Below are 12,500 nucleotides of genomic sequence, written 5' to 3'. Positions count from 1 at the left end.
CATTCACACACACACAAACAAACGTGTGTGTGTGTATGTGTGTGTGTGTGTGTGTGTGTGTGTGTGTGTGTGTGTGTGTGTGTGTGTGTGTGTGTGTGTGTGTGTGTGTGTGTGTGTGTGTGTGTGTGTGTGTGTGTGTGTGTGTGTGTGTGTGTGTGTGTGCATCATGCACTATCTCCTCCCTCATCTACTTCCAATCTCTATATTTTCTAACTTTTTTTTCTCAGCCACATCGCAACTGATTCTGATCTCTTGAGCATAGCCTTACTGACTGTCTCACATAAGCCAAACAAGACCATATATTCGTTTGAATCTTTCTGTGTTTCATTCTTTTCCAGATCCTCATTCCTAACATTAAACGCACCAATAGTTATCCAGCTCCCTATAGTGCGCCCAGTCTCAATATAGAAAAACTGGCAACTCACTTCGAACTCTCAGAGTTTCCGGATACATCTATTTCGATCCGATCCGATCAGCTGACACGACTTCTGTTTACGTGTGACCGAAATTATTACAACTCATATACGATATATTCAATGCTTTATATTACTTTAACCTTTTTCTCAAGAGAGACAGCGAAGAACACACGATTCGCTGTCTCCCTTGAGAAAGAAATGATTAAGTGATGTAAAGCATTGAATCTATTGTAGATGAGCTTTAGCAATTTTAGTTATATGCACACACACACATCTACATCTGTCTGTGTATGTATGTATGTATGTATGTATGTATGTATGTATGTATGTATGTATGTATGTATGTATGTATGTATGTATGTATGTATATATATCATGTATCTACATATGTATGTGTTAAATATATATATCTGTTTGTGTATGTGTATATATGTGTGTGCATGTGTGTATATGTTGGTGTATATGTGTTTATATATATATGTGTGTGTGTGTGTGTGTGTGTGTATGTGTGTGTGTATGTGTGTGTGTGTGTGTGTGTGTGTGTGTGTGTGTGTGTGTGTGTGTGTGTGTGTGTGTGTGTGTGTGTGTGTGTGTGTGTGTGTGTGTGTGTGTGTGTATGTGTGTGTGTGTGTGTGTGTGTGTGTGTGTGTGTGTGTGTGTGTGTGTGTGTGTGTGTGTGTGTGTGTGTATGTGTGTGTGTGTGTGTGTGTGTGTGTGTGTGTGTGTGTGTGTGTGTGTGTGTGTGTGTGTGTGTGTGTGTGTGCGTATGTGCATATGCATGTATCTATATGTGAATGTATCTCTGTCTATATGGCGATTTGTCAGTTTGTCTATCTGTGTATATTTATGTATGTATGTATGAATTTCTATTTGTCTCTTATTGTACATGTGCTTTTCACATCAACATGAATATATATGTAAGCTGGCATTAAAAAAATTAACTACGTTGGCTTATTCGGACTAGATGTCTTTGAACAGGAAAAGACATAAAAATCATCATTTATATTTACTGGATCTCTTTCAGACATCTAATTAAAGAGAACTGGAAGTATTAAGTATACACAAGGACAATTTAGTATGCATAAGGACTTTTGAGGATACATAAGAAATTTTAAGTATACACACCTTTTAAGTACACGCATGAAATTTTAAGGATGCGCAAAGACTTTTAAGTATACACAAGGAACTTTAAGGATGCATAAGGAATCTTAAATATTCATGAGAAATTTTAAGTATACATAAGGAATTTTAAGTTTACACAAGGAATTCTGTCTGCATAAAGAATTTTAAGCATACACAAGGCCTTTTAAGTATATACCAGGAATTTTAAGAATGCATAAGGAATGTGAAACATACATAAGAAATTTCAAGTATACACAAAGCATTTAATTATGCACAAGGAATATTTAGGATGCATAAGGAATTTTAGGTATACACAAGGCCTTTTAAGTGTGCACAAGGAATTTGAAAGATGCATAAGGAATTTTAAATAAACATAAGAAATTTTAAGTATACGCAAGGACTTTAAGTGTACACAAGGAATCTAAAGTATGTATAAGGAATTTTAAGTATACATAAGGAATATTAAGTAAACACAAGGAAGTTTAAGTATGCAAACGTAATTTTAAGTATACATGAGGAAATCTGTTTACAAAGTATACAAAAGGAATTTTAAGTACAAGGAATCTCCAATATACATAATGAATTTTAAGTATACATAAGAAATTTTTCGTAATCAATAAGGAATTTTAGGTTTACATAAGGAATTTTAAGTATATATAAAGAACTTTAAGTATACACGACTGGATTTTATTCCCAGCGTCAGTGACTGTTGAAAAATGTGTAACAATTATTTTTTTTCAAGGTTTGTACTGGAATGGTGGTAATCCATATTCGCTCTTTCTCCTCTCTCATCCTGCCACGCTCTCCTCCTTGTGTCTGTCTCGATTCTCTCGCTCTCGTTCTCTCTCACACACACACAGACAATCTTTATCTCTCTCTCTCTCTTTCTCTCTCTCACACACACACAGACATTCTTTCTCTCTTTCTCACACACACACATTCTTTCTCTCTCTCTCTCTCTCACACACACACACACACACGCACACACACACACACACACACATGCACGCACACACACACACACTCACACACACACGCACGCACACAGACACACTCGCAGGCACATGCACGCAAAGACGCCTGCAAGCATTCCTTTGCCCCAACGTCAAATTCAGTCACAAGAAATCATGCACTTGATGGCGCCGTCGGTCCCATTGCGGAAGAACTCGAAGGCTTTCTGGAATTCGTCGAACTTGAAGCGGTGGGTGATGAGGGGCTTGACGTCCACCACGCCCTTGGAAATCAGGTCGATGGCAATAGGGTAACTGTGGGATGGTAACAATATCTATTCATAAATGATAATAGATAATCTGAATTATAATTCTGATTAAACATTTGCGATCGGTTTTTCATCATTCAAAACACAACCATAACAACATCTATAATGCAGGCTCGATTTCCGACCATGCTTTAAGCACTGAGGTATACATAAGGAGCTACCTACCAGTTGAGGTACCGGAAGACTCCTAAAATGTCGACCTCCCTGAGTCCCGCGTGAACAATGGGCAGCTTGAGGTCAACCGAGGGCAGTCCGACCATCAACACAGCACCACATGACCTGGTCGCCTGGAGAAGCAAATATATTTAGCACAAAGAAAAACGCTGGCTTGACTTGAATATTGCTTTTGTCTACGTATCTGTCTGTGTCTGTCTATCTGTCCATGTAACTAGTTATATGTGTATTTATTTATCTGTCTGCCTGTCTCTATTTATCTACCCGTTGATATATCCATGTATTTATATGTCTATTTGTCTATGTATTTGATCTTGTTTGGTATGCGCTATTTTCCCTATAAAAAAGACACACGTATTGCACATATCAAACTGCTTTAGTTGATAAGAACAGATCACATTGATATGTTTAGGTACCTCGTTCCTTCTATACTCAATAGTCACAAAAATAATTGCAGATGTTTACTCGCACTAAAGGATACCCCCATAGCCTTTCAGTACATGTTCCTGAAAATGATGGGCAGTCCAATCACCCGACGTAAGACCGATAAAACTACCGACAAAGCAATTTCAATTTAAAAAAACATGACGAGGAGATCTCGACAAACAATTATGATTAATTACAAGATGCAAGAAATATTTTTTTTCTAGGCCAACAATACGAAGCTCTTCCTCACATAAATGGCCGTTTGGAAGGCGACCTCGACGCCGGTGCACTCAAGCGTGACCTCCGGCATGCAGCCCATCACCTCCTCGATCCTCTTCGCCTCCTTCTGGGGGTCTGCGCCCCCCGCCAGCATGGTGTAGTTGGCGCCCATCTTCCGTGCGGTTTCCAGGCGCTCCGGTCGCACGTCTGCCGGGCAAGCAAATCTAGTTTTTAGAACTTTTAAGGATTATATTCTGCTTGAATAACCAGACAAATATATGTAAAATTTAGTTGATGGGTAAAAAAATATCATATCTTGATGGAGATCTATCTTGGTGATAAATGGACATGGTGGAATGATAGCATATGTCTTCTTCGCTGGTGTCTCCAACATGGCACCGGGCAAAATCGACTGCCTCTCAACCCGCACCGCATCAGAACTTACCTGTTACCAATATGGACGTGGCCCCCATGGCCTTGGCGGCCAGGAGGGACAGCAGCCCTAAGGGACCTGCGCCACACACCAGCACAGTTGTCCCTGCTGTTACACGTGCGCGCCTACAGGCATGGATGGCCACAGCAAAGGGTTCGATGAGGGCGCCTTCCTCTTGGGTCACGTTGTCCGGCAACCTGTGTCAGATATTGATGGCTGGGGCTTTACATGCAAACGCTAATTCTTACATGGCTTTTTTCACCGATGATCGTGTTCAGTTTGGGTTTTAAAAAGCCTTATATAAAATATATAGTAAAAACTGGAAGGACGACATGAAGTTTGAGAGACCTCCATGTATGTAATCTGTTTTTCTTTCTCTCTCATTTTAATTCATTCTGGAAAATTATATATTTTAAATGACATATATCATCCTCCCAATGTCAGGCCACTCCCAATGACAGAATTTAGTCCCAAGACCATGGCCTCACTTGAAGCAGAAGTCGGCCCTGTGAACGAAGTAGAGGGCGAGGCAGCCGGGGTTGGGCACGGGCGAGGCGTGGAAGCTGGCCGTGACGCAGTTGTTGTAATGGCCCGACCGGCAGAACTCGCACTTTCCGCACGGGTCGCCCGGCTCCACTGCCACGCGGTCACCTGCCGGAGGAGACAGCGTTAGTTTAATACAAATTACAATATTTGCATAAAATACAATAAATTTCAACTAATATTTGTTCACTATTCCCCACATGACATATACTGCTTAGGGTCAATTTTAGTACCAAACATGTAGTGAAAGTCACGATTCAAGTACTTAGCTATTCGCCAGTCAGCACGAGGAGAAAATCGGCCTTACCAGGTTTGAGGGTCGTGACGGCAGAGCCGCACTTGGTGACCACGCCCGAGGCCTCGTGGCCAACGCCCAGAGGCGGCACCATGACATAGTCTCCGAGCTTCCCCTTGTACATCAGGGAAAGGTCAGACCCGCAGAGTCCAACCTTCGACATCCGCAGCAACACCTCTGGGATGATACAAAGGCTGGTGAGCAAATCGCATATTCGGAATGTCTGATTTCGTTGAATTTCGCTGTATGGATCAGGTAGTGCATGTGGCGTGTTGTAGTTTTGTTTATTAAATCAGGGTCAGCAAAATTGTTACGTGTATCACTTTATCTGGATAGAGTAAAGCAGGTGTTATCACTACATCATACTGAATAAAACTATAGCCTAGCTTTGGCATCTCCCGGCCTCTCCTTCCCTCCAAGAAACTAATATTCTGTAGCCATTTATTCTTATATCATCTAACATAATCTTCATGAATTATGCCACTTATCCGAATCTATATCACTAATCAAAAAGCCAGAACAAAAGGTAAGTGTGTGACGTTTGCAGGTGTTTTTCGTAGACGTTCTAGCTCTCGCACGCGCACGCACTCAACAAGGCCAACACGGGGAAGCAGCTGACCTACCGTTGGGGCCGAGGGCGGGGATGGGGTGGCTCTCCTGAGGACGAGATCGGCCGGTTAACGTTTATTTGCTGAGGAAGACGCACGCGCGCACGCACACACATATGCACACACACATACACACACACACACACGCACGCACGCACGCACGCACACACGCACGCACGCACACACACACACACACACACACACACACACACACACACACACACATATATATATATATATATATATATATATATATATATATATGCATATGCACACACACACGCACACACAAATGAATATGTATACAGAGAGAGCGAGATAGCAAGAGCGGGAGAAAAAATATTATCATTAATACGATATAAGGCAAGAATTAAAAAAATCGATCTATTTTATCATATGACAAAAAAATCTAAGCCTTAGACACTAACCATCCGCAAGTCATTGACGCCATGCAGCACAGGGTACCGGTTCATCCTGACGAGGTTCCCTTCACTTCCTCTCTGTCGGTCTGCGTTGCTTCCTCTGGCGTCTTCTCTTCCCCGGGTCGCAGGGGGCACTGCCAGTTGCTACGTGAAGACGGGGCTGGCCAACTGATGTGCGTTGGTGCTTGACAATATTTTTTCATATTTTAACGTTATCTTTCTGCAGCTCGTAGAGAGATGATGTTGCTTTTGTTCTAGGGTGTATGTTTATCTCGTGTGGCAATTCTGTGGTTTTCTAAATATTTTTTTCTGTGGCTTTATAATTTCAGTTTTGTAAAACCGCGCGTTTAGCTTTATCAATTGTATTTTAAGTATTTTGCAGTCACAAAGATGCTGTTCTGTTTTCGTTCTGATTAATTTTTTCTCATTTTGTACCACATGTTAAGACTATTGAATGTATTTGTCCTTTTTTCTAAGAAAAAAAAAAAATGTGCAGACCTTTCCTTGTGTGAAGGATAATGTCTTTGGTGGCAGAAAACACATGAAAAGAGGCGTGGCATTGCTTCGAAAGAGTGTCATGGAGTCTCAGCATTTCCAGGACATTCACAGGGATAAAATGCATAAGAAGCATTTACCTGATAATAGAAAAGGTGCCGGGATGAGATGCTATTGTAAGACCGAGGCAAAATGAAAGATACGGACGTAGAGCATAAAAAACGGTGTTGCGACAGTGTACCGCGGCACCAGGGAGAGAGATAGAGAGAGAGGGAGAGGGAAATAGAGAGAGAGAGAGAGAGGGAAAGGGAGAGAGAGAGAGAGAGAAAGATAGAGATAGAGAAAGATGGAGATAGATAGAAAGAGAGAAAGAATGAGAGAAAGAAAGAAAGAGAGAAAGAGAGAGGACACGCCATTGCTAACTGTTGCCAGGGGACGTGACCTTGGAGTAAAGTGGTGCATTTAACCGCAGCCTTACTACCATGCTTCAGGAATCAGAGTGATTATCTTAAATACATAATATTTACCGTATAGACAGATATATAAACGTACATATATCTGATGGATAGATAGATATGCACTTATTTCTGCGTATAAGTGTGTCTGTATATAGATGTATTCATTAAGTCGGGCCTTACGCAATCTAGTCAATTGATATCTAAGCCGTACCCCTATTTTTACCTTCTTTTCCTTCTCTTTTATCTTTCGCTTGTACTTCTGTCTGATAATATTAGCTGAAAAAAATCCTCGTGTGCTGCTCACGTGGACGACCAAACATTTCAAAGGTGCGGTAACATTAATTAACCACAAAGTAGATGCAAGATGTTCAGATGTATGCGGATGATCTACCTTGCCAGATAATGGATATATGCATGTGATCTATGTATATCCACCCATTAGTGTATTGAACGCATGGCCCTATATGTATGTACACTGTACACACACACACACACACACACACATACACACACACACACGCACACATACACATATTCACACACACACACACACACACACACACACACACACACATATATATATTATATATATATATATATATATATATATATATATATGTGTGTGTGTGTGTGTATATAGTGTGTGTGTGTGTGTGTGTGTGTGTGCATGCATGCATGTATGTATATATATGTATATACATACATATACACATATATATGTACACACACACACACACACACACACACACACACATATATATATATATATATATATATATATATATATATATGTATATATATATATATATTATATATACACACACACACATATTTGTATATATATATATATATGTATATATATATATATATATATATATATATATATAATATATATATTATATATATTCACACACACATATTTGTATATATATATATATATATATATATATATATATATATATATATATATACATATATATGTGTGTATGTGTGTTCTTACCTAGTTGTTTGAATACGGTAGAAGAGCTATGCTCAGGTGGTCCCGTCTGCTATATTTAAATTATCGTATAACTTTTTAAATTGATGCACAGTTTTGGCACACACTACTTGATTGGGGAGACTGTTCCACGATTCAATAATTCTGTTTGGGAAACTATATTTTTTGACATCTTTATCACCTCTTTTCACTGTCAACTTTTTGTTGTATCCTCTCGTTCTTCTTGTGTTCAAGATCAAAAAGTCATCCTTATCTATCTTCACTCTTCCTGTAATACAGTTGAAAAGCATAATCATGTCCCCCCTTTTCCTTCTTTCTTCCAAGGTAGTAAGTCCTAATTTCTGTAGTCTGTCTTCGTAAGAGATCTCTTAGGGTAGGTGCCCATCTTGTCGCCGCTCTTTGGACTCTTTCCAGTTTGTCAATATCTTTTTTTTTTAAGTGTGGACCCCATACCACTGAACCGTACTCAAGACTTGGTCTTATGATTGCTTTAATAATCTTCTTTACCATATCTTCGTCCACATACACGAATGCCCTCTTCATGTTGGCAATCAATCCTAACATTTTGTGGACCTTTTCATTTATATGGCCATTTGGATTTAGGTTTCTATTTATGATTATCCTAAGATCTTTTTCCCTGTCAGCTGTGTCTAATACTGCATCCCCTAATTCATATTTGAATAGTGGGCGATCTCTACTTTCTCCAAACCTGACTACGTGGCATTTACTGGTATTGAATTCCATTTTCCATGTACAACTCCACGTGAATAAGTTCTCGATGTCACTTTGGAGGCATTGGCATGAGACGTTGTCTATTATCCTCTTTTGTATCTTTGCGTCATCTGCAAACATATTCAGATAACTACCTGAGCTTATGTTTGACTCTAAATCGTTGACGAAAATAGTAAACATAATCGGCGCCAACACCGATCCTTGAGGCACTCCGCTGGTTACTCGTCGCCATGTAGAATGCTTTCCTTTAATTACTGTGCTCATTTGTCTTTCATCCATGCGAGTAGGTTGCATTTCACTCCACCTAGGTGCTCTAGTTTCCATAGTAGTCTTCTATGAGACACCTTTTCAAAAGCCTTCTTAAAATCTAAAGACACACAGTCCACCCAACCGTTTCTTTCTTGTAATATTTCAGATTATCATAAAAACAGAGATTTGTTACACACGACCTTCCTTCTTTAAAACCAAAATGTTTATTTGATATCATTTCATGTTTTTCAAGCATTTCAACCCATTGTTTTCTAATCATTCTTTCTAGCAGTTTGCATACTACACTAGTTAATGGAACTGGTCTATAATTTAGTGGGTTTTGTTTGTCGTCGCTCTTATATAAGGGTGTAACATTTGCGAGTTTACCTTGTCTTAGTGAATTTTGGAATATTAACAATAAAGGAATACAGAGTTCTTCGGCACATTCCCTAAGAACCCAGTTAGAAATTTCATTTGGTCCCTCTGCTTTGGTCTTGTCCAATCCTTTTAGTAGATCTTTTATTTCGTTCTTTTTGAGGATGATATTTTCGATGTTTTTTACATTATTACGGGTACTTGCCATATCAAAGCATGGATCCTGAACAAACACTGACTGAAATTTCTCATTTAGGATTTCACACATTTCTTCCTCCTTAGAACATATAATGTTATTGTCTTAGATGGCGCTAATTTGATCCCTACTTTTAATTTTACTATTTATGTAGTTGAAGAAGAGTTTTGGTTGGCTTGTACATTTGTTGATTATATCCTTTTCAAAGTCTAATTTCGCCTCTCTCATGGTTTGGGTATACTCATTTCTTCCTACTTTATATCTTTCATATGCTGCCTGAGATCTATGCCTTCTGAATCTTTTCCAAAGGATATGCTTTTTTCCCTCATTTTCTTGCACTTGTCGTTGAACCATTTTTGGCCATTTCTTGCTTCAATTTTGAATTTGGATATGAATTTTTCCACTCCTTTTTTATAGATCTCACAAAATTTTGAATACTGAACATCAAGGTTCTCATCATCCAGAAGTGTTTCCCAGTTTATGTTATCAAAGAAATCTTTAAGGCTTCTATAATCACCTCTTTTGTAATTGTACTTTTCCTTTCTTTCCTTGCTTACGATGAGTTTTTCTTGAAGCAGACAGTATTTTAGTTTATTCACTACATGGTCGCTTTTTCCTAAAGGAGGACAGTACTCGATATCCTTAATATCGTCGCTATGCTTTGTAAATATTAGGTCAAGCATAGACGGCCTATCTAGCCCTCTTATCCTGGTATGATCTGTTACATTCTGGAAACGGCAATGCTCATTTATGACATCTAGTAATTTAGCATTCCACGAATCCGATTGTGCTTTAGGATGGAAACTTTCCCAGTCGATCTTGCTATTAAAATCCCCTGTAATAAGAATTTCTGTTGAATTAGTTTCCGAAAGTTGTAGCACTTCTTCCAGGCTCTTTATTGTCTCTTGAATTCGTTTCTGGTAATTTTCTAGTGACCACGCCGATGTTTGAGGTGACAAATATACCGTGGTTATTATTATGTTTACCCCATTTGTTTCTACCTCAGTTACCTTCATTTCCACTATGGGGTCCTGATTAATTTCTAACTCCTTTCTAATAATTCCTTTCTTTGTTAATATTGCTACCCCCCTCCATTTCCATCTGCCCTACCTTTTCTCCAAATTTTATAGTCTTTGAGCCCTAATGTTACGTCGTCTATGGAGGGGTCCAGTTTGGTTTCAGTGATGCATATTACATTCAGTTTATCCATATCAGGTATTGTCTCTAGTTCAAGCAACTTCGAAGATAAACCATCAATATTTGTATAAACTATTTCTATATAATCTTTAGGTATTAAATTTGGTAGCAGGGTTAATGTTTGTCTGCCTCTACATTTTGGTTCCGATAGTATATTTGCTTTGCTTGGAGACCTTTCACTCTCCAAATAAAGTTTTTTTCCTCTTCAGTCTGTTCATTCTTGTTTCTTACTTCTTCCAATTTCTTTTGTAGTGTTACTCTGTCATCTTTGGTCATGTTTTCTCTTATCCAGATTTTTTTTTATATTCCTCACAGGTGGCCAGAACTTTGGCCTTCTTTATTATATCAGTTACTATTTGCTTATTCAAGAATGTTACTTTTAGAGGCCGTTTCTTTCCCTTTTCGAATAATCCCAGCCTCCTGTGAGCTATGATATTCTGCTCGGCGAATTCGGGATTCATGACCTTGAGAATCTACAATTAATTTCTTGTCTCCGTTGTATCGTTCAATTCCATCTTCTACAACTTTTTCTTCGTGTCCCAATATGACTATGTCCTCGTTTACGTCAGCCAAATTAGCAACATTTCTTGCATGTTGCCCAAGGTGGGATTTGAATTCGTTCTTCTTTATGGTTGCTTGCGGCAAGCTGTGTTTTAATTTACTCCTTTGTGGTCTTGATGTCTTTTTCTATCTTTTTTTTCCATTTTATTCACGGTTTCCTTTACCTTTGATACATGTGCATATGTAGCTGTCATCTTCTTGGCTTCTTCCATTATTTGAGCTTGGCTGTTTGACAAAATACTTTCAATCTGTTTGACAGTTTCTTGAACTTTAATGACCTCCTCAATTTTTTCCTGTAGATTTTTTGCTTCGGTTTCACTACCGTTGCCATATTGGTTTTAGCTTCTAACTTTTGCTTTAGTTCTTTGATTTTCAGGTCTGATTTTTTCATATTTTCTCTCTGAATTGTTGTATTTCTTCGCAGGTTTTCTACCAGTGCCTTCAGATTCACATTCTCTTCACGTATTATGAGGCATTCTGCTACCAGGTTGTCAACCTTGGCTTCAAGAGCCTCAATTCTGATTGCTGCTCAATTGTTCCTCATTAAACAAACAAAAACCAGAGATGTACTCACGTCAGTTGTCTGTAGGCGCGAAACGCTTACCATGCAGCATGGTTAATGGTTAAGATAAATGTGCTAGACATCTAAGGTCATATATCACTATTACCATGCAGGATTCGCGGTCACTTCTCGCTTCCCTCTCCTCTCTCACGTCCCGGCTTACAAGCCACACTATCTTTTTCTGCTTTTTTCACTTTCTCCTTCACTCTCTAACCCAAATTTTCCTTTCAACATGAACTACACACATTTACATACACCCATGGCTAGCAAACTAGACCACCCATTACTGTGTGTGTGTGTGTGTAGAGAGAGAATATAGGAATTAAAAAGAATATATTCACAGTAAAAAAAAGGTGTATATACACAAATACTTATATGTACGTGCGTATATTTATCTACACACACACACACACACACACACACACACACACACACACACACACACACACACACACACACACACACACACACACACACATATATATATATATGTATATATATATTTCTGGTTATATCGATTAAGTTATTGCAACATACCCTTTCTTGATGCTGGAGAAATATTGTATAAAGAAAATTTTTCCCATATAAATTTTTCATTTTCTATGTACAAAATCAAAATATTTCGTTTTCTTAGACTCTGTGTGTAATTGCAACATATTAAACAGCTGTTCAGTGGCTAAATTACAATCAGAATATCAATAAAATTGATATAATTTATACTTTTAGTGATGGCTGTTTTGA

At 38.6% G+C, this 12,500-nt stretch overlaps 1 protein-coding gene across 1 annotated transcript; it reads right to left on the bottom strand.

The window, feature by feature from the left end:
- Positions 1 to 2,019: 2,019 nt before the first annotated feature.
- Positions 2,020 to 6,099, bottom strand: LOC113814341 (sorbitol dehydrogenase). The gene is made up of 8 exons (XM_027366394.2): positions 5,944 to 6,099; positions 5,531 to 5,564; positions 4,920 to 5,084; positions 4,558 to 4,720; positions 4,082 to 4,266; positions 3,668 to 3,843; positions 2,983 to 3,104; positions 2,020 to 2,803 (listed from the first exon to the last, which is right to left on the bottom strand). The coding sequence occupies exons 1-8, from the start codon at positions 5,986 to 5,988 to the stop codon at positions 2,650 to 2,652; spliced, it is 1,044 nt and encodes a 347-aa protein (XP_027222195.1). The 5' UTR covers positions 5,989 to 6,099; the 3' UTR covers positions 2,020 to 2,649.
- Between the last annotated feature and the right edge of the window lie 6,401 nt (positions 6,100 to 12,500).

This window comes from Penaeus vannamei, chromosome 3 (genome assembly GCF_042767895.1).
Source record: "Penaeus vannamei isolate JL-2024 chromosome 3, ASM4276789v1, whole genome shotgun sequence".
Lineage (NCBI taxonomy): Eukaryota > Metazoa > Arthropoda > Malacostraca > Decapoda > Penaeidae > Penaeus > Penaeus vannamei.
The sequence above is the reverse complement of the archived record's forward strand: the minus strand, read 5'-3'. Positions and strand labels throughout refer to the sequence as shown.